This window comes from Drosophila serrata, unplaced genomic scaffold (assembly GCF_035046125.1).
Source record: "Drosophila serrata isolate PLE 108 unplaced genomic scaffold, ASM3504612v1 contig_160, whole genome shotgun sequence".
Classification (NCBI taxonomy): Eukaryota; Metazoa; Arthropoda; class Insecta; order Diptera; family Drosophilidae; genus Drosophila; species Drosophila serrata.
Genome location: NW_028257058.1, coordinates 144,920 through 163,585, shown reverse-complemented (window position 1 = coordinate 163,585; position 18,666 = coordinate 144,920). Strand labels below are relative to the sequence as shown.

The window sequence follows — 18,666 nt, the reverse complement described above, 5'->3', positions numbered from 1 at the left end:
AGGGTGCCAATCATAGGCCAGTATGGCCCTTATTTATCCGGATGTTGTTTTTCATATGGACCTGGAGAATCTTACGCGGTGTTAAAGTCCTTTAGGATCGCGATAGTTTTTGCGAAGTAAAGTAGTTCACCTGGCAACCTCTTCGAGGCATCTGCTAGTGATGCCAGTACTGGGGCACCTAGGTGTTTTACTCTTGCCTGCTTTAGGGCTGGGCACTTACAGATGAGATGCTCCAAGGTTTCGGTTACCTCAGATTCATCGCATTTCCTGCAGCCTCCGTTTGTTGGTGATGCTCAGCCTGGCTGCATGCGCGGCAGCCAGGCAGTGACCCGTAAGATTTCCCACTAATAGTCTGCAGTGTTTTCGGGATAGATGCAGTACGTAGTGGCTGAGTTTGTCATTGCGCTCTTTGCCATGATTTTAGATGTTTTTCAGATTGCGGAGATTTCTTTCTACCTGCTTTTGCTAGTACGTACGCCTGCCTCTCCAACTCGCTTTGGAGCGTTCTTAGAGACTGGGACGTTTTCTCTTCTGTCGATAGCCAGTCCGACTTCTTCCCTTGTAAGTTCGTCTGCGATTTCGTTTCCATCTATGCCTGGTGGCTGGGAACACAGTAGATCCGCACTGACGTTGTCGTGCTTAGGATATCTAGTGCGACCCTGATTGCCAGTACATTTTGGAATTGACCGCTGACGAAATATTTCCTGTGCAAGCTGTGCCGCCTTCCTAATGCCGAAGACTTCCGCCGGGAATATTCTGCATTGGCTTGGTAACTTATACGACAGCCTCGTCTCGGGGTCTGTACAGTATATGCTCGCACCAACTCCTCTATAAATCTTGTAGCCGTCAGTATAAATTTGGAGTTATCGAGCATGGCTCTGAACCGTTTTCCAGCCTTCAGGTCCGATGAATGTTGATGTGTTCACATCAGGGCAAGTTCTAGGCGTCATGTTGTCAGATACACTGCTCATGGTTCGACCAATTGAGGTGTGCCCCTACCCTTGTGTCGACATGTTTCCTAGCGCTACTAGGCGTTATTATAGTCCCTAGAGCTTTGGTGGGGGTTGACCTCAGCGCCACAGATTTGCAGAGCAGTGCCTGCAGCTGGGTTCTCTCCATAATCTTTTTGTAGGTCCTCTATAGCAAAATCGGACGCACCACCGATATGTAGACCCAGTGCATCAGAGCGGGTGAGAGGCCCCATGTGCTGCTGAGCATCCTCTTGGATGCATATAACGCATTGGTGGCCTCTTTTACCCCCTCTAGAACATTGGGTTTCCATGCCAGTGGTACCTTGTATCTCTTAGTGAAGAGAATGAGGACCATCTTATCCGCATTGATACTGAGTCCTACCTTGTCCGTCTACACACATATCTCCCTGAGTGTTGATTCCTTGATCGAGCTAGGGGTCAATGGACATGCTTATGTCGTCAGCATAGGCTGTTATCTTCGGGGCCTTCCTCTCAAACACTTTGATTAGGTCGTCGACCACTAGATTCCATAGGAGGGGCGATAGGACTGTGCGCTCCTTTCACCATGGAAGCAGTGCCCCAATCTGATTATACCCTTCGGCAACTTAGTAGATTTCCAATCCAAAACATGATGGCGGGCTGCGTGTTGGTCGCTCCTAGACGCTCCCCGGATATGCCTACAAAGACTCCGAGCGCATATTCCTTGTTGTGCAGGGCTCTCTCAATGGTGGCTTCTAGCGAATGCAGCGCCGTCTCCACTGATTTCCCTTTTGTGTATGCGTGCTGGTTGGTTTACAGTGATCTGCCCACATCGCTTCTGATGTATAGGTCTAGCACCTTTTCTAGTGTCTTGAGTAGAAAGAAGTTGAGGCTTATCGGCCTGTAGTCCTTAGGACTGACGTGACTGCTCTTTCCTGTTTTAGGCAGGATGACAATCCTTGAGGTCCTCCATTAGATTGGGATATAGCCCGTACTTAGCAAGCTGTGTATATTGCGTATAGCCATGGAGTGATGGCTTCTTTTGTCGCCTGCAACATAGCTGGAAATATTCCATCTAGTCCTGGCGCTTTAATCCCCGCTAATGAGTCTATAACCCAGTGAATTCTTCTAGAGGATATGAGATCGTTGCTCTTCCCTCGTTGCTAGTACCTGGTGCTCGTTAGCATCGGTGATCTCTGTGTAACCTGGGAAGTGCGCGCGCATAAGTTGTTAGCCCACTTTCGTCCGTCGTCGCGTTTGAACTGTCTCTGTATGGTGGGTTGCTTCGAAAGAGTCTCTTAGGACTGTTGGTTTTGGAGAGTGATCAAATTCGCATTGGAACTGTATGTACCTGTGGTCTGGAAAGGATGGTCTCTCCAGGACCTTGCAGTCCGATACCATTGTACTTTGTCCCGCTACGCGTGTTATATCTTACACGTTGGATGAGGTGGGGCCTACAAAGGTGTGTTCCTCCCCCTATATATGTAATTTGCTATATATAAATTGGTAGAAAGAATAAAGTCTAAAAGTGACTCTCCTCTGTCTATGCCGGGCCTTCCCCATACGCGTGGTGCGCATTGGCGTCTGCACCCACGATCTGGTTGTTGCTGGTTGTTTGGGCCGGGTTCTACCAGACTCCTGAGTTCTGCCGATGGATCTGGCCTATCGTGTGCCATGTAGCAGAAGGTACCAGTAGGCGCTTCTTCTTGCTTTCTAGCAACACCACAGTCAGGTTGTCCGAGCTGTAATGAGACATAAGTTTAGCTTGAACACCCTTCCGTACGAGTACGGCGGTTGTGTTCCTGCTTACCGTGTATAACGCGTTATAGTTTGAGGATTTTAGTCCGGCGACGGCAATCCATGGCTCTTGGACTAGAGCTTCATCGGCTGACCCTTGCTCCATGGCAATTAGGAGTTCCGCCGACGCGACCTTGCTCTTATGGAGATTGAACTGCAGGGACATGGGTACCGGGCTCAAATCCACTCGACGGGCTGACTACTATCGTCAGGTCACCGTCTTCCTCCTCTTCGGACTCATACAGCGTCAGTTCCTGGGTGGCGTCGACAATGGTTTCCGGACCTAGGTCTTTCCCCACCTCGCCTGCCTTCAGGGTGTGGTCATCCCTATCCCCGAGATGGTGCTTTTTGAGGCGTAGATATACGCTACCCATGCCCAACGCCATCTTCTGAGATACAGGATGTCCTCTGCCTCCTTATTAATCTGGAGGACTGCGCATTGCCCCCCCCCCCCCCCTCTTTGGATAAGGGGCTCGTGATGTGCAGTATCTTTCAGTCTGCGGTTGGGATGTCGGGATTCTGACGCTGCAGTAGCTTCAGCGCTCGGTCCCCTTGGATAGCAATTGGGAGGAGTACCTTCGCTTTTGGGATGGATGGGATTAGTTCCCTGTCCACCAACTCCAGCCTGGCCCCGTCCCACAACGGTTCCATCTGGCCGAACATTGCGTCAGCCATTTTTTCGTCGGGGCATCTATACACATTAGGATTTTGATCCCATTTAGCCACCCCTCCATCCGTGTGACCAAAGACTCAACGAGCCGCGCATGCACTGTCTTCCACCGCGCTTTGGACATCTTGCCATTCTCATCACTCCTGCCAATGAGTGCCACGATCAAGTGTCGTTTGGTCACCTTACTGGCTTTCACGATTTTCTTTTCTTTTTGGTTTTTTGCCTTCAAGGGGAGCCTGCTTATTTGGGCACGCGTTGCCGCTTGCTCGCCGGAGTGTCCTTTATGCCACTCTCGGCGGAGCGTTGCCGTTTGGTGGCAAGCATCTTCTCCACCTTGTTGGCGAAACCGGCCGTTGATGCCATGTTAGGAAGCTTAGAGAAGTGCAGCCTGCTCTCTTCGATCCTTTGTTCGGTCCAGTTGAGCTTTACCTTCTCCCTTTCGGATTGGGCAACTTTTGTCCGGAGCCGGCACTGGATTCGAAGGGCAGCTTTATACTGTGTCTTAGCCTTCTTTCCCTCGTTTGAACGCTTCGCCCCGTCCCTGATAAGCAGATATATATTCATACACAACTACCTGAGTGCACATAGCCGGCCGCTGATTTCGTTCATATTACGCAGTGGAAAACAAAACTGTGTTGTACCAAAAATTATAAACAAAAGTGGCTCGCGTTTAAGCTTCGTTAAAAGATCTTATTACATATCTACATATATGCGTAAGTTAACTAAGTAATCGCCACCGCCTCTGATGGCCATCGGGGCACCCCGAGTCAACACCAGGACGACCCCAAACCGGCACCCATCACCAGCAGCAGGACATACTGAGCCAGCACCAGCCGTAGGACAGACTGTCCCTGCATCAGTGGCAGCACTCGCCACGCCATCCCCAGCACCAACCAGCACTGGAGCCAGCACCCCTTCGCCGCCAATTAGCCCTGATTTGCGCGAGCGCCTCACCTATGAGGAGATGGTGCAGGCCTTGCTGGAGGAGGAAGAGCCAACACCGGGCTTGGCCGTAGGACCGCCTGCCCTGGCCCCCATCGAACGCACGGCCGCCCCATTCTCGCGCGGGTTCGGGACGCTCTCCATCCCCGTCCCTTGAGAGGCTCCTGGAGTCCCTCAGACCCATGCAGTGGGAAGGTCCGCAGGGCGAGGAGACGCTGCTGCGTTTGTTTACCAGCCAGGATGACAATCGATCATCACCCACACCAATGGCCCGTTACAGCCCCCTTTCGGCCGACTGGGTAGCCAACAGCGACAAAAAAGCAGGTCATGCCAGAGCAGGTCATGCCCGGGGGAGATCGAGGGGGACCTGCACGACCTGCTCCAGGAAAAGATAGACGGGCTTAAATATTTAAGATCATGTGCAAAGAGCACGGAGCGACAGAACGCTAGTGGGAATTCCCACGGGACACAACCAGGCTGCGGTCCATGCAGTCAAGCTAGGCAGCACCGACACCAACGAACATGGAAAAGGAAGAAGAGGGTCCCTAGGTGCCACATTACTGGTATCACTAGAAGATGCCTCCCAGAGAACACCCTGTAAATTAATTTGCTTCACCAAAAACACCTTGATCTTCAAGGACTTCGAATCCGCGTTAAATCTTCTGCTCCATACAAACAACATCAGGACAATTTAGGCCCTTATTGGCCTATGCGTGGCACCCACAAGGGCCTTCCGGTTTAACCTAACTAAACCTATGATATCCAATTAAATGTCCCTAGACATTTAATTTTTTAAAACTAATCTCCATAACGAACTCTTCGACAAAATATGATCCACCAAATTCTGGACAGAGTATGTTGTTTTCAAGGAGTTCGAAGCTGAAAAAAGCGGCATGTAGTAATAATTCTTCCCAGGCTAGATCTGAGCACTGTGCCTTATACTTCGTCAAAAAACTAACCAAATCTCTATCCATTTCCTATTAAAAAACGTACCAACCTGCCTAACTTCTATTCTGATAGTCTTTCCTTTGCTTTTCAAGATATTGTGTTCGCAGAAACCTGCTTAAAGCCGGAGATTCTCCGACATTTTTTCTGCTGTGTTCACGGTATGTCGGTATGGGCTGTTGACTCCACACTCACGTCAAAAATGATCATCTTCGTTGAATTCCTCTATCAATGTTAGAATCATTTTTTTACCTGTTCCTACATTCCTCCATTGTCAAAACTTCAAATTTACTGGAACCATTCCGATGTTTTCCAATAGCCTCTCGGATAGGAGAGATTTAATATCCCTGCGTCTGTTTGGTCCTTAAATAATTCAACTAATACTTCCTAACTTCTGCACAACATGGTTATATTGCTGGCTTGTTCGACATTTCGCGGTCTCAAGTAAACCATGTACGCAATTCCTGAAAGCGCATGCTTGATCTTTGTTTTGTCGCAGATCCGGCGAGCGTTAGTTTAGCTAAGGAAATGCCGCTGACGCAACCTGAAGATTCCTATCATCCTACTTTCGATGTGATTCTCGACAATGAGACTGACTTGGAAAAATTCTTCTGTTTTCGCAAGACGGACTTTAAACGGCTAAATAATTTTATTTCTGAATTTAATTGGTCCGGTTTTAACCTAATTTTCACCTAGCGATTTAATGATTGTCATCGCAAAAGCCAACCGAACAGGGAACTGAATCTGCTTAAATTTAAATGGAAAACCATTAGTAATTATTTGAATTTGCACTTAATAAACGTTGATGGAATTACATTGTTGATTAGTTTTATGACGGATAACTGCGTATCATTGCAAAACTTAGGATGAGTCAGACAGCAGCATGTTAAAAAACATGTACACTTTCTTGATAAATTCCTCTTTCGATTACGTGAATTCGCAAAAAGTAGCCGGAAACTATATCAATCCATTCGAAGCATTAACTGGAGAGCAGATTGGAAGGCAGATTCAATACACGATTTGCTGTTCGACCGCCTTCCAGCAATGAAGCTATAGCCGACCGAATAGTTGTCTGATTCAGAGATTTAGATTCACTACTGAACCTTCACACTTTTTCTGCAGTATAGGGAATTCGATAAACATGTACATTTTCAAGACACTCTTTTACCAAGAGTCAAATGTGATTCGGTGGTACTATTATTCTTTTCGCAACTTACCATAATCTTCTTCATATATAATCGCCACTTTTGTCCAGTTTAGATAGACCATTAAATCCCTATATGCAAGAGTAAGAAGACTGTGTGCTGGATATAAATTGACTGAGAATTCTTTTGAACTATACTCCAGATCAATTCGAACTTCGACATGGGGTATATCATAAGCCTCGCATATAGACTGTACGTGACCGGCAAGTAGGGGATCTGTTGGTCCAAATATGGCTTGAACTCCAGCCTCCAATTGTCGGCAGACTTTCTTCGTTGTTCGAAACGAATCATCGCGTGGCACATATTCAATATCATAAACAAGCTGTGTTTTAGGAAGCAAGGCTTTCTCCTTGTTGATGCGATATATGGCGTATTTGAAGGCCGATTCGATGCTGCTTTCACGTTCATTTTCGGTAAAAATTGCACCTATCGAACAGAACTTATGAATGTATAATATAGTCTTTATTTAATTTATTAGTTAGAAAACTTACCAACACGAATTACAGGCGGCAACGCATTCGAAATTACCAATATTGATGATAAAATTATGCAAAGACAACATATTCTAATGGCTTTGCAGTCGAATCTTTGAATTTCCCCTATTATTATGGTATCCCGTGTTTGTCGTATCTTTAAAAGGACAGGCATTATGTACAAATATGAAAATCTATTAGCTTGTAAAAATTATAATTACCATTATTCAATCAATATATACATATATGTATATATATATTTATTTCTTTTTATATTACATTGAGAAATATGTATTTAAAAATATTTCTTAGCCACAATTTCCATTAACTTAATATTTATTACATGTAAACAAGTGCAACCACCACCAAATCTTGAAGTCTGAATTTTCAACCCTAAAAGAGAAAGCTTTAAGCTTCAAAGAAGCCTCAAGAATGTAATTTAGTGTTGCGGGATTCGGTTCCGAATTTGCTTTAATAACCTCATATAAAACAGAATTTTGCAATTCTTAATTCGGTTAATGATAAAAAAAAATATGTATTTTTGATTATATAAAAAATTATTCCCAATTTGTTTTTTAATTATGCTTAGTATTTACTATTCTTACTGTATTTAAAAAATATTAAAACCGAGTTTTGGCACAGTTTAATATAACAAACAAAATATTTATTTATAGGACATATACAGAGATATCGTCATATATATCGATATTCGATCTCTAGTCCCTAATATATACTTTTTAAGTGGGAAGTTTTGCAATAATTGATACATTTCTTCTATACGTTCCACATCGGGATCGCGGTATGTTTTTTTGATCGCTTCTCGAGCGCCAGAATTCAGTGCCATTGATTTGTAAATGAAAAATATGTAAATAAAAAAAAAATATTTTAATTGTGTTCCTGAAATAGTTTTCTGAAGCAATACGTATGAATGCCAGTAAGCGGTCGAAGACAAGTGTATGTTTTGATAGCTGCATCCAAATGTGTTTATATACATATATGTATTTTTTCTATCAAAAAAAGTTTTCTACACATATGTATATAATTTAAATCGACTCTTTCTTAAGCCTGCGAATCTTTTCTATAAATACACATCTTAAGTCTTGAAACTGTTTGTGTGCAGCCCTGGGATTTTGTTGGTATTTTTTAGTCAATTTCAAGAACTTTTTTTTTTGTCAAAGCCAAAAGTATATATATCTTACAAAAATGTCGGATAAACATTACCAGGATATTGATCAAATCTAAATTTTAAACTTTGAGCTTACGTTATCATTTTCAGCGTTTCACAATACGCAATACGAATAATTATCCTGAAAAAAAACATGTAAGAAAGTGTATTATTGATTTTTCAGTCATCGTTTTGTAGAGAAAACATTAGCTCAGATCTGTAAAGTTACTGTTGGTAAAAAGTGAATTTCTAATAATTCAAATGAAAGAATAATAACTATACTAGAACCATAAAACTGGTAGGAATCATTGTAATATCGTAATTGTTTAGAAAAATAAATACGGAACACTAAGAAGAAATCTTTGACAAAATATGTGTATCTGATGGATACAAACACATGCACACATGCTTAGATACATATGTGTATATACATACATATATCCATGTCCAGCTATTTGAATGCATTTATACAAATGTACATCCAGATGTATATGCATAGTTCTTGAGTTCTGAGGATTGGTCTTATAATTAAGGTGATTTTTTTCAAGCCTTACCAATCTTTAAATGCGGTAATTTGTTTTTTATTTACAATATATAAATGTATAAATCTAGTTTGTTTTTTATTGACGCACATTGAATTCAATATAAGTTTGCTCCTTGTGTTTCCAGATACAAACTCTATTTATAACCATGGCAAAACACAACCACTTGGGCTACATATTCCTTGCAGTAATATTATCTGCAATATTCACGGCTGCAGCTGTGACTTCCAGTGAAAATGAGGATGAATATTTAACACAGAGAGGTATGATGGATAATTTAACTTCTTAATTATAGTAATGTTTAGTAACTATATTATTGAACATTGTATTGCCTTACATGACAGATCTCTGAAATCGTAAAAAGCGATATGTCACAAAACCATGGCCCCATTTTAAAGGCAATAATAGGGGCATTCTTTTGTCACAGCTCGAAACCCAAGGATATAGTTCTCACATATACTTTATTTTAATCATTACAGAAATCATATTAGAGGAATCGTATCATGGCTTAATTCGTGAAAATGAGACCTTTGTGGAAATAACGCCATTGATCAAAGTTGACGAAGAAAAGATATGCAACTTTCACATTATTAAGAAACCATATCATGAGATACCATTTGAAGTAAGATTAAATCTCTATATACTATTACATCAATTCATATTATTAATGTACATTTTTTGTAGATTGAATTGGTTAATAACTTGGGTATTTTAAAGGCGCGCCGCACATTAAATTGTGAAAAGCGTAAAAGTTATCATTTTGAAATCGTTGCGATATATTGCGATGGAACGCCTTCGAACACGGCGAATGTTCATATCACTGTTATTGATATTAATGAGTATGCTCCGACCTTCCTAGAGCCCTCTTACGTAACGGAAGTGGACGAGGGACGTCTCTACAATGAAATCTTGAGGGTCGAGGCAACAGACAAGGATTGCACTCCACTTTTTGGCGACGTTTGCAAGTATGAAATACTGAACAACGATGAACCATTCGCGATCGATAACGAGGGATCGATCAAAAACACTGAACCGCTATCCCATCGAGCATCGCATAATCACATATTGTCGGTTGTGGCCTATGATTGTGCGATGAAGGAGTCTGCGGCAATTATGGTCAGCATTAAAGTGCGTCGTGTGTGCGAGGCAAAGTTCTTGGGAATGCCGGAACGCATCGATTATACGGTACATATGCATGCATACATTAACCTTTCATGAAAACAAGAAAGGAAAAGGAAACTAGTTTGGCAAGCTGAACTTCATGTACCAAAAACACTTGGCAGCTGTTATTACCCTGCTGTACCATTCATCAGTAATTTATCAAAAGACTTATTGTTGTTGCTATTCTTTATATGTTCATTAGTATTGAAGTCGTAACGAGCCAGATCCGACGAGTTATCATATAGTTGCCACAGGGACGATCGGAAAACTAAAAAAAAAAAAAATAAATAAATTGCCATATCTCGCAGTAAATGGAAACATGAAATCTACCAAAGTTATAATTTTTTTCTAAAAGTTTTCTAATCGTTCCTATGGCACCTTTTTGATATAGTCCTCCGATACATGTAGTATAGTCCTACATCTGTATATACTAATGAGAATATAAAGAAGACAATCTGCACGGTTTCCTTCTTGTTATTAATTGTATTTTAATATTATTAAATTTATGATAACTTTAATTGGTTTTCTAACAATTGATACCTTTTATTAATTACAGTCAGGGAGCACTGAAAGTCTTCAATTATTTCCAAATGCTCGCCTGGACTTGTGTGATGCTGCGTGCAGCCATCAGGACTTGAATATTCGTGCATCGATAGCTCTGAAGGTAAGTATTTTATATTATTTATTTTATTTTGAAATTTAGGTATTTTCGATTAAAAAGACAGCTGAGATCAGACATAATGAAAAGAATAGGTCGACTTGATTTCAGAATTTAAATTTACTGAAACAAATAGAACGCTTTTTAACACTTACACTTCGGAATCGAATTATTAAAAATAGCTTTAGATTGGCAAAAATTAAAAAGGGATATATAAACAATTTATATGTACAATTTCTGCACCTTTGTAGATATTTCTAGGTTTTAAGTTTAAATTTAAGATATATGATATATTTGTAATAGTATTTATGGCAAAACGGGCCTAATCGGAGCACCATAATTTGGGCTCTCTTAGAAACAATTGGAAATTAATAAGTGAGGTGAATAATTTTACACAATGTACTTAAAAAGGGAAAAGGTGTTGTTAAAGATCGGCAAGGCGAAGTTGGCCCTCCCCTTTTTTTTATTGAATCCGTTCTGGACTGTTTTTTTGGGTTCATTTAAAATGTCTTTTTAACGACTTAAATTTATTTCCAGACCAAACACATCTCATTTGGATGCGATCGCGACATCTCAAATTGCACTTCGCGACAGATAATGAAGGACCTCTTGCCGCGTAATGCCGAATGGACAAAGGTTTTGAACTATGACGAAGGTGTAGAACCCATATTTCATTTCGATGGCTCCACTGGGGTAGTGATACCTGACACAGTTATCGATCATTATGACTTTTCGACGCATCCGTTTAGTATATTGACAGTATTTCGACATCACAATATACAGGGGTCAAATTCAGAAAATAAGCATGTTAAGGAACATATTTTGTGCAGTGCCGATGACCACAAAATGAATCGTCATCATATGGCACTATTTGTTCGCAACTGTCGATTAATTCTATTATTACGGAAAAACTTTAACGAAGGCGATCTGAATATCTTTAGCCCAGCGGAGTGGAGATGGAAAATTCCAGAAGTTTGTGACAACGAATGGCATCATTATGTGGTAAATGTCGAAGATTTATCGAAAGTGGAACTGTTCATCGATGGCGTACGATTTGAGAATTCCGTTGAGGACCGTCACAGTAATCCGGAGGTAATCGACGACTGGCCATTGCATGCCGCCCATGGTGTGAACACCTCATTGGCCATCGGTGCTTGTTATCAGAGTTTAGAGAACCGCTTAAAACATGGCTTCAATGGTGACATTTCCGAGGTGAAGGTAACTCTCGATGGTTTTCTAACACCTGATGATATCAAATGTGGAACTCTTTGTGCGGAACATTTGCTATCACCCAAAGAAAATAATGAAAATGCCATCCAGGCCAACGGTCAAATGAACGAAATATCCATTGAGGCCAAAACAAAACATGAAATTGAGCAAATAATGCGTAAAATTCAATATATTAACATAAAAAAGAACCCAACCATAGGACGCCGTAATATTGAAGTTCGCACGGATTTGACTTGTAATAATCAAAGTTATTCGCTTCGCTTGCCGCCAATCGAGACGTATATAATGGTCAATAAACCCACAACTCCAGTTGGTCTAGATATCGATGTTGGCTCCTCATCCTTATCGGTAAAAAAATGATGTTCTCTTAGTCAAGAAATTTAAAATAAATAAACTTAATTTTAATTCATATAGCTGGATAGCTCATCCGATCAAGACCCAGCAGTGGATTCAACCAAAATAATAATATCTGGTAAGTGAAAATATATACATGTATATATATACTATTAATGTTTAACGTTAATTAAAATGAGAAAGGAAGCTTACTTCGGCACGCCGAAATTTTTATACCCTTGCAGATTGCAATTCAATAATAATGTAATAGAATATATATATATTTGTGTTTAAATAAAGTATTGCTTTTTTTTCATTACTTTAGCGTTTAAAAGTTACAGTTTTACATTAACAGTTTTGCATTTTTATCTATGTACATTTAACTACAGTTTCTACGGCAACTATAAGATATATTTTCATAAAATTCAAAGTTCTTAAATAATTCAAAAGGCCTATAATTTAAAATGGATGCAAATTTTGTTGAAAACTAAAAAAGTTATAATTTTTGTTTTTAAAATTGTACGATCGCGTCTATGGCCGATATGCGATATTTTCGTCCAACTTATAATGTACATATACATATGTATACTCTTTGCAAAGTTTCATTTGGATAGCTTTACAACTGAGAGACTAGTTGGCGTAGAAACGGACAGACGGACGGCCAAGGCTAGATCGACTCGACTGTTTATGCTGATCAAGAAACTTCTTATTCAGTGCGTTGCAAACTTCTGACTAAAACTATAATACCGTGCAAGGGTATAAAAGGGAAACACCGATGGAAATTGTATCGATATTTTCACGCCCTCACTACTGCGTAGAAGCTCTACATTTGTTTTAATACAATCGTAATGCCAATATTTCTTTATAGGAACATCGAATAAATTGGTATCCTATCAAGAAATAAAGCTGGGAGTACACATTTTGGACAAAATCTATATCGAATCACTGCTCAGAAAGAGCGAAAAAATGGAAAATGGACCAAATCTAAAACAAAATTTGGACTCGTGTAGCGTGGTGGTATTTCCATCCCTGAATCCGGATCATGAAGATATACAAATTGATGGTGATGAGTCGCTATCCTCAACAATGGACATTAAAACGAACATCAATAAAGATGGAGTTGAAATGCTGGGCAAGGACACTATTCACAGCTACTTAAACGTGCTACGATCCCTCGTTTATAGTAATAAAAAGCCGGCTTACTATCTGAACCGAGTATTTAAGCTCTCATGTGTCCAGCTTAGTTCACAGTTTAAACGCGCGGAATATACACTAACACTTACTGTATTGCATCCAAAACAAACACTGTTTAGATCAACGTCCAGTCTGCAATCATCTTCTTCACCTTTAACTAACCAGAATACTGGTGGTAATAACAACATTGAAAGCTCTTACCACCCTAATAGTGGTCTGAACAGTGACAGTGACAATAACCAACAGACAGGTGGGTTTTAAGCATGGAGGGTAACCTATATAAATGAGCCATTATTATTTATCTCTTTTTCACGACACCTAAGTTGGAATTCTATGGAAAATGTTACTTTACACAACAATTTTAAAGATATCGATTCAAAAGTCGTACTTCTATACACAGAAAAAATACTTATGATTTGAATCAACCAATCCCTGACATTGAGTGAAGGTTGCAGCCCAACTTTTAGATCCAACATAAGATTACAAGAGTAAAAAATACTGTAAACATTTTGCTTTTCCTTATTATTTTTTTTTTTTGTTTGTTTAGTAAGAAACAAACTTAACATTGAAATAATTTGACAGTTGGCATACCGTATGGCATCCTTCTGTAATAAATAATTGAGTAGATTATCCTTTTTTTTAAGTTTTTTTATTTATTGCAGAAGAGTGATGGCCTCTACTGTAGAGCAGATAAATAATACGTTACGAATTGTACCTTAGGGGCACTTTACTGCAAAATTGGTGGCACTTACCTGTAAACATATTTTCTGTGTATGAAACTTTTTTCGCCTAAAATTGCCCTCAAATACGTTATCTCTACTTTTTTTATTTATATTTTATTGTCTTCAGATTCCAAGGTCTATTCATATTCCCTATTACATACGAACGACGTCCAAGAACCGAAATCTCATGTTCACTCCTTCGTACATAGAGGTAATGTTGATCTAGTCTTTAAATACATATTTTTCCAAGGTTTATATTTGTTGTATTCTTTCAGCTGAAGGCTCTCATCTTACGATGCTTATAGTACTTGTTAGTGTCTTTTTGGCCGTACTTTTGTGTGGAGTTTCGATCGCTCGCTTGAAAAATAATCAAAAATACACTGATCGTCACCAGCCAAGTCCGAAAGTAAGTATTCTACAAACACTGCTATAAATAGCTTGAGAACTCTATCAGAACAAGATTAAAATTATTGCTGAATTCACACATTTTTCTGCGACTGTGCTCTGTTCAACTGTTGTTGCATCAAGCACCTGACTTTTGAATGAAAATAGTGCCGAAAATGACTACCTGATTCTACTGCAGCCAATTGTTCCAATATCAAGTACATTTATAAGAATAGTGGTAAAATTTCCCAAATTATCAATTCAGTTTTTCTCAAAAATTGTAAATATATCGGTTCAGAAACTGAGACAATCGAGGCACAAATCTTTGAAAACTAGACGCCAATTCAAAAAAAGTTATAGTTCAAACTCTCTCCTACAATGACGTACTACTAGAAAATGGGAATTGAGGTTCTCCACGTTCCCGAAAATATGTTTGTGTTACGGTTAGCTAGGAAGGGCAATTAATTAGAAGAAGTCTACTAGGGTAAGACGGCAATCTTAAGTCAGCATCCCAGGTAAAGCCTCAATGCGAGGACTCCAAACACAAGAACCATACTTCAACAAAGGGTGAACTAATGAAGAGAAAAGAGTCTTAGTTACATAAGGAGAATCCAATTCCTTCGACAACCTTTTAATAAATCCCCGAACGCCTGTGGCTTTGTTAACCATGCAAGAAATATGATCGGAGAACGAAAGTTTAGGTTCTAGTCGTATCTTTAAGCATATATGTACGAAAGTGGCTAACAGAGGAGTGACTTGTGAAGATGTCTTCAGTTTGCATTTAGAGCTGTTGAGTGATTTGTTATGTGGTTCCATTGATTTGCAGCGGATTAAGGATTTAAAAAAATCGTTTTATTTTTATTCCCGTAAAAGGATTCCGCTTTCATAGAGAGTTGCAACGCGTCTAGCAACTGTTTTTGTCAAGCTATTCACGTAATCACGTTTTTGAACTTTTTGAACTTGAACAAATTGATAATGAATATGTTGTTGACTTCATTTGCAATGTTTTCTACCCTTGCAGGGTATTATAATTTCAGTCAGAAGTTTGCAACGCAGTGAAGGAGTCACCTCTGATATATTTACATTATTGATCTGCATCAATAACCGAGTCGATCTATCCATGTTTATCTGTCCGTTTCTACGCAAACCAGTCTCTCAGTTTTTAAGCTATCTGAATAAAACTTAAGCCAGATCGGACGACTATGTTATATTATATAACTGCCTTAGGAACATTTGGAAAATGTTTAGAAAGAAATTCGGATTTTTAAAACCTTCAACAGATTTTCATTGAATTTGAGGTATATCCATATTATATTATTCTACAATTTTGCTAAAAATCTAATAAAAATCGGACTACTATATCGTATAGCTGCCAAAGAAACGATCGAAAAATTAATACCATTAAAAAAAACTTATTCAGTTTTCAACCGTTTTTTTTTATATTAAATTTAAGATATAGCTATTATATATTAAAATTTTAATTTAAAATTAAAAAAATCTGTTCACTATATAACATTGCTTCCATTGGAACGATCGAGAAATTAATCAAATAAAATTTATAACATAATAGTTTTCAACAGGTTTTTTATAAAATTTGGGATATAGCCCTTTTTATATTATTCTAGAATTTCGGTTTTAATTTTATAAGAAACGGACGACGCAACGGCCTTAGGAACGATCGTTAGATATAGAGGACAATGAAAAAATGTGAAAGTCAAACTGTAAATTTAATATGTATAGGTGAATGAAATGAAAACAGGCATTATTTAATTTTTTTTTACATGAATATACATGTATAATTTATATTGTATGAATTCCTAGTGATCAAAGTCATTTCTGCAAGGGTATATAAACTCCGGCACGCCGAATTTAGCTTCCTTTCTTGTTTTACTTTAATTTCAGCATTGAATTTTACTTACATTAAGCCATAATAACTAAACTTAATTAAATTATTTTACCTTTGACTTTAAATAAATTTTAATAAACCTTCATTATACCCTTGCAGCGTATTATAATTTCAGTCAGACATTTTTCAACGCAGTGAAGGAGTCTTCTCCGACCATATAAAGTATTATATATATTCTTGATCAGCAGTATTATTCTGTATTATTCTAAAATTTGGTTTTAAATTTTATGAAAATCGAACTACTGTGTTATATGTATAGCTAACATAAGAAACAATCGAGAAATTAATAACTTTTTTAACTTATAACTTTTATAACTTAATAATTTTTTTTTATATTTTTATTATTAATAAAAGAATTACAATCTGCAAGGGTATACAGACTTCGGAGTGCAGAAGTTAGTGATATATGGGTAGTAGGAACGATCGGAAAAATTTTTATAAAAAAATTATAATTTTGCCAGTTCTCCACATATTTATATCTACTCTGAGATATGGCAGTGCTTCATTGTTTCAGAATTTCGCTTTTAAGTTCAATCAAATGAATGTATCATATAAATGCCATAGGAACGATCGTTAATTGTATTTAAATTTCGAATTAGCAATATACAGATAAAAATCTTTAAGTATCAGTAGCTTTAAGACTGTATACATATGTTTCTTGTCGTCCTGTGCCATTATAATACATTTCAAACGTTAAAATGTACTGCCTAGAATATCAACAGAAAATTAAAAAAGTAAAGTTAATTCTTTATTAAAAACTACTACTCATTCATAGATTGTGGATGATGGATTAATTTGGGATGACTCGGCGTTAACTATAACCATAAATCCAATGCAAACCGATGCTGGATGTGAGGATAGTTCAGAGTCTGAAAATTCCGACTCGGACGATGAAGAAAGTGAGTAGTTAATATGAACTTATAACATAACATATTATATAATTTCCTTTACTTGCTAGCTTTAAAGGATGGTTTTGCTCACATCAATCAACTTGAATGGGATAATACCAATATTTTTCAGCAGTAAATTGTCTCGAAATCTTTTCTCACACACAAACGGAAACTTACAAAAATATATGTAAATGTAATTTTAAAAATATATATATCACATCTACTAATTTAACAGGTTATTCCGCAACAACAACATAAAATAAAATCAGTTATCCATGCAAACACATAGAAACATACATATACAATATAAATTGTAAAGAAGCGCATTTATATAGTTATGTATGCTTAAGGTTTGCAATTATGTATGGATTGTAAAAACTAAGTCAGTGCGGTAATTGCGCCATTTATGTTCATCATAAAACTGTGACAGGGCCTACTAGGATAAACAGTGTGGCGAGATATAGTTTATCTGTATTGACATAGTTACATGGTCATACTTAGTGCAACGCACACACAAAGTAATAGCTAAGGTATAGTACAATTACTATTATATATGTATGAATAACCGGAAATCGCTAGATGGATAATAAAAAAGCGTAGGAACACAAAATGATTTACTACGTGCGTAAGACCTTGATTCATTTTTTTTCTCTCTCATATGCAAGAACGTGTCTGAACATGTTCGACGAATAATAAAAAACTCACTACTGCATTCTACCGCTTTATTGCATAGAAGGAGGTTTCTCCGTCCCAATAATTTAAGCTTAATATTTAATTATTAAAAAAATATATATTTCGAAATGGAATCGAGAAGAGCCCAAAGTCAATGAAGATTAAAAAGAAAAGAAGCTGTAGTTTTTGATTTCCCATTTATAATTTTATATAAATTTAAAAACATAGATTAAGACAACATATCGAAATAATGTGTAAAAATAAAGTTTTTTGTTGCTTTGCTTTTGTAAACTAAACAGTAAGTTACATTTCTTATTTAAAAACGGAATACATTTCTTTATAATAATATTATAATTTTTAATAAAGTAATAATAATTATATATCTTATTTTATGGCACCTCAATTTGTATATCATTGTAGTAGAAGAGATGTGTTTATGTATGTACATACATACATACATATTTACATGAAAGATTATAAGGTTTGGCTATAAGGAATGTAAAAATGTGCCAGTGGAATTTGAAATTTCCCTTATCGGAAAAATCAAGCCAACTAGGGTTTTCGTAACACTGCAAGGGTATGCAAAAACTTTATTTCGAAATGTAGCTTTAATTCTTTTTTATTTTAATTTAAATTAATAGTGAAATTAATTTTGTAGCACTTAAAAATGATTGATCCCATTTTTCTATATATTTATTCCTTATATATATACATATATATTATTTAAGAGACCCCCCCTTTACGTCTCAAAAGATACTGAAATTCGAGTTGTTATTTTGTAAATTGTTATTGGTTAAATAAAAAAATTGATTTTGGTGTTTCAAAAA

General features: G+C 37.9%; 2 protein-coding genes and 1 pseudogene across 25 annotated transcripts in view; 1 reads left to right on the top strand and 2 right to left on the bottom strand.

Moving 5' to 3' along the window:
• The window catches only part of LOC110185468 (glutamate receptor ionotropic, kainate 2), a 26,900-nt gene extending 18,049 nt beyond the window's left edge, over positions 1-8,851 (bottom strand). For 12 of the 23 annotated variants that reach the window (XR_015270261.1, XM_086826369.1, XM_086826375.1 and 9 more), the window contains exons 1-3: positions 7,204-7,375; positions 7,001-7,139; positions 6,522-6,935 (exon numbers count right to left, since the gene is read on the bottom strand). Coding sequence is in view for 16 of the 23 variants with exons in the window: in XM_086826357.1 (XP_086682483.1) it covers positions 6,522-6,935; positions 7,001-7,139; positions 7,204-7,206 (556 nt within the window). In the remaining 7 variants the exon portion in view is untranslated. Of the gene's footprint in view, positions 1-6,521; positions 6,936-7,000; positions 7,140-7,203; positions 7,376-8,779 lie in introns of those variants that run through there. The other 11 variants (XR_015270260.1, XM_086826356.1, XM_086826362.1 and 8 more) reach the window with 3 other exon arrangements.
• LOC147644535 (uncharacterized) lies at positions 2,888-3,981 on the bottom strand (annotated as a pseudogene).
• On the top strand, positions 8,107-18,666 carry Cals (calsyntenin 1). Of its 2 annotated transcripts, none has more exons than XM_020954320.2 (12): positions 8,107-8,303; positions 8,817-8,952; positions 9,169-9,311; positions 9,374-9,874; positions 10,407-10,514; positions 11,046-12,086; positions 12,153-12,210; positions 12,940-13,515; positions 14,115-14,198; positions 14,263-14,393; positions 17,053-17,176; positions 17,236-18,666. In XM_020954320.2, exons 2-12 carry the CDS (start codon positions 8,838-8,840, stop codon positions 17,301-17,303), a joined length of 2,949 nt encoding a protein of 982 aa, XP_020809979.2. In that variant the 5' UTR covers positions 8,107-8,303; positions 8,817-8,837; the 3' UTR covers positions 17,304-18,666. The 2 variants fall into 2 exon arrangements, with proteins under 2 accessions (XP_020809979.2, XP_086682505.1); XM_086826379.1 differs by lacking the exon at positions 8,107-8,303 and adding an exon at positions 8,330-8,445.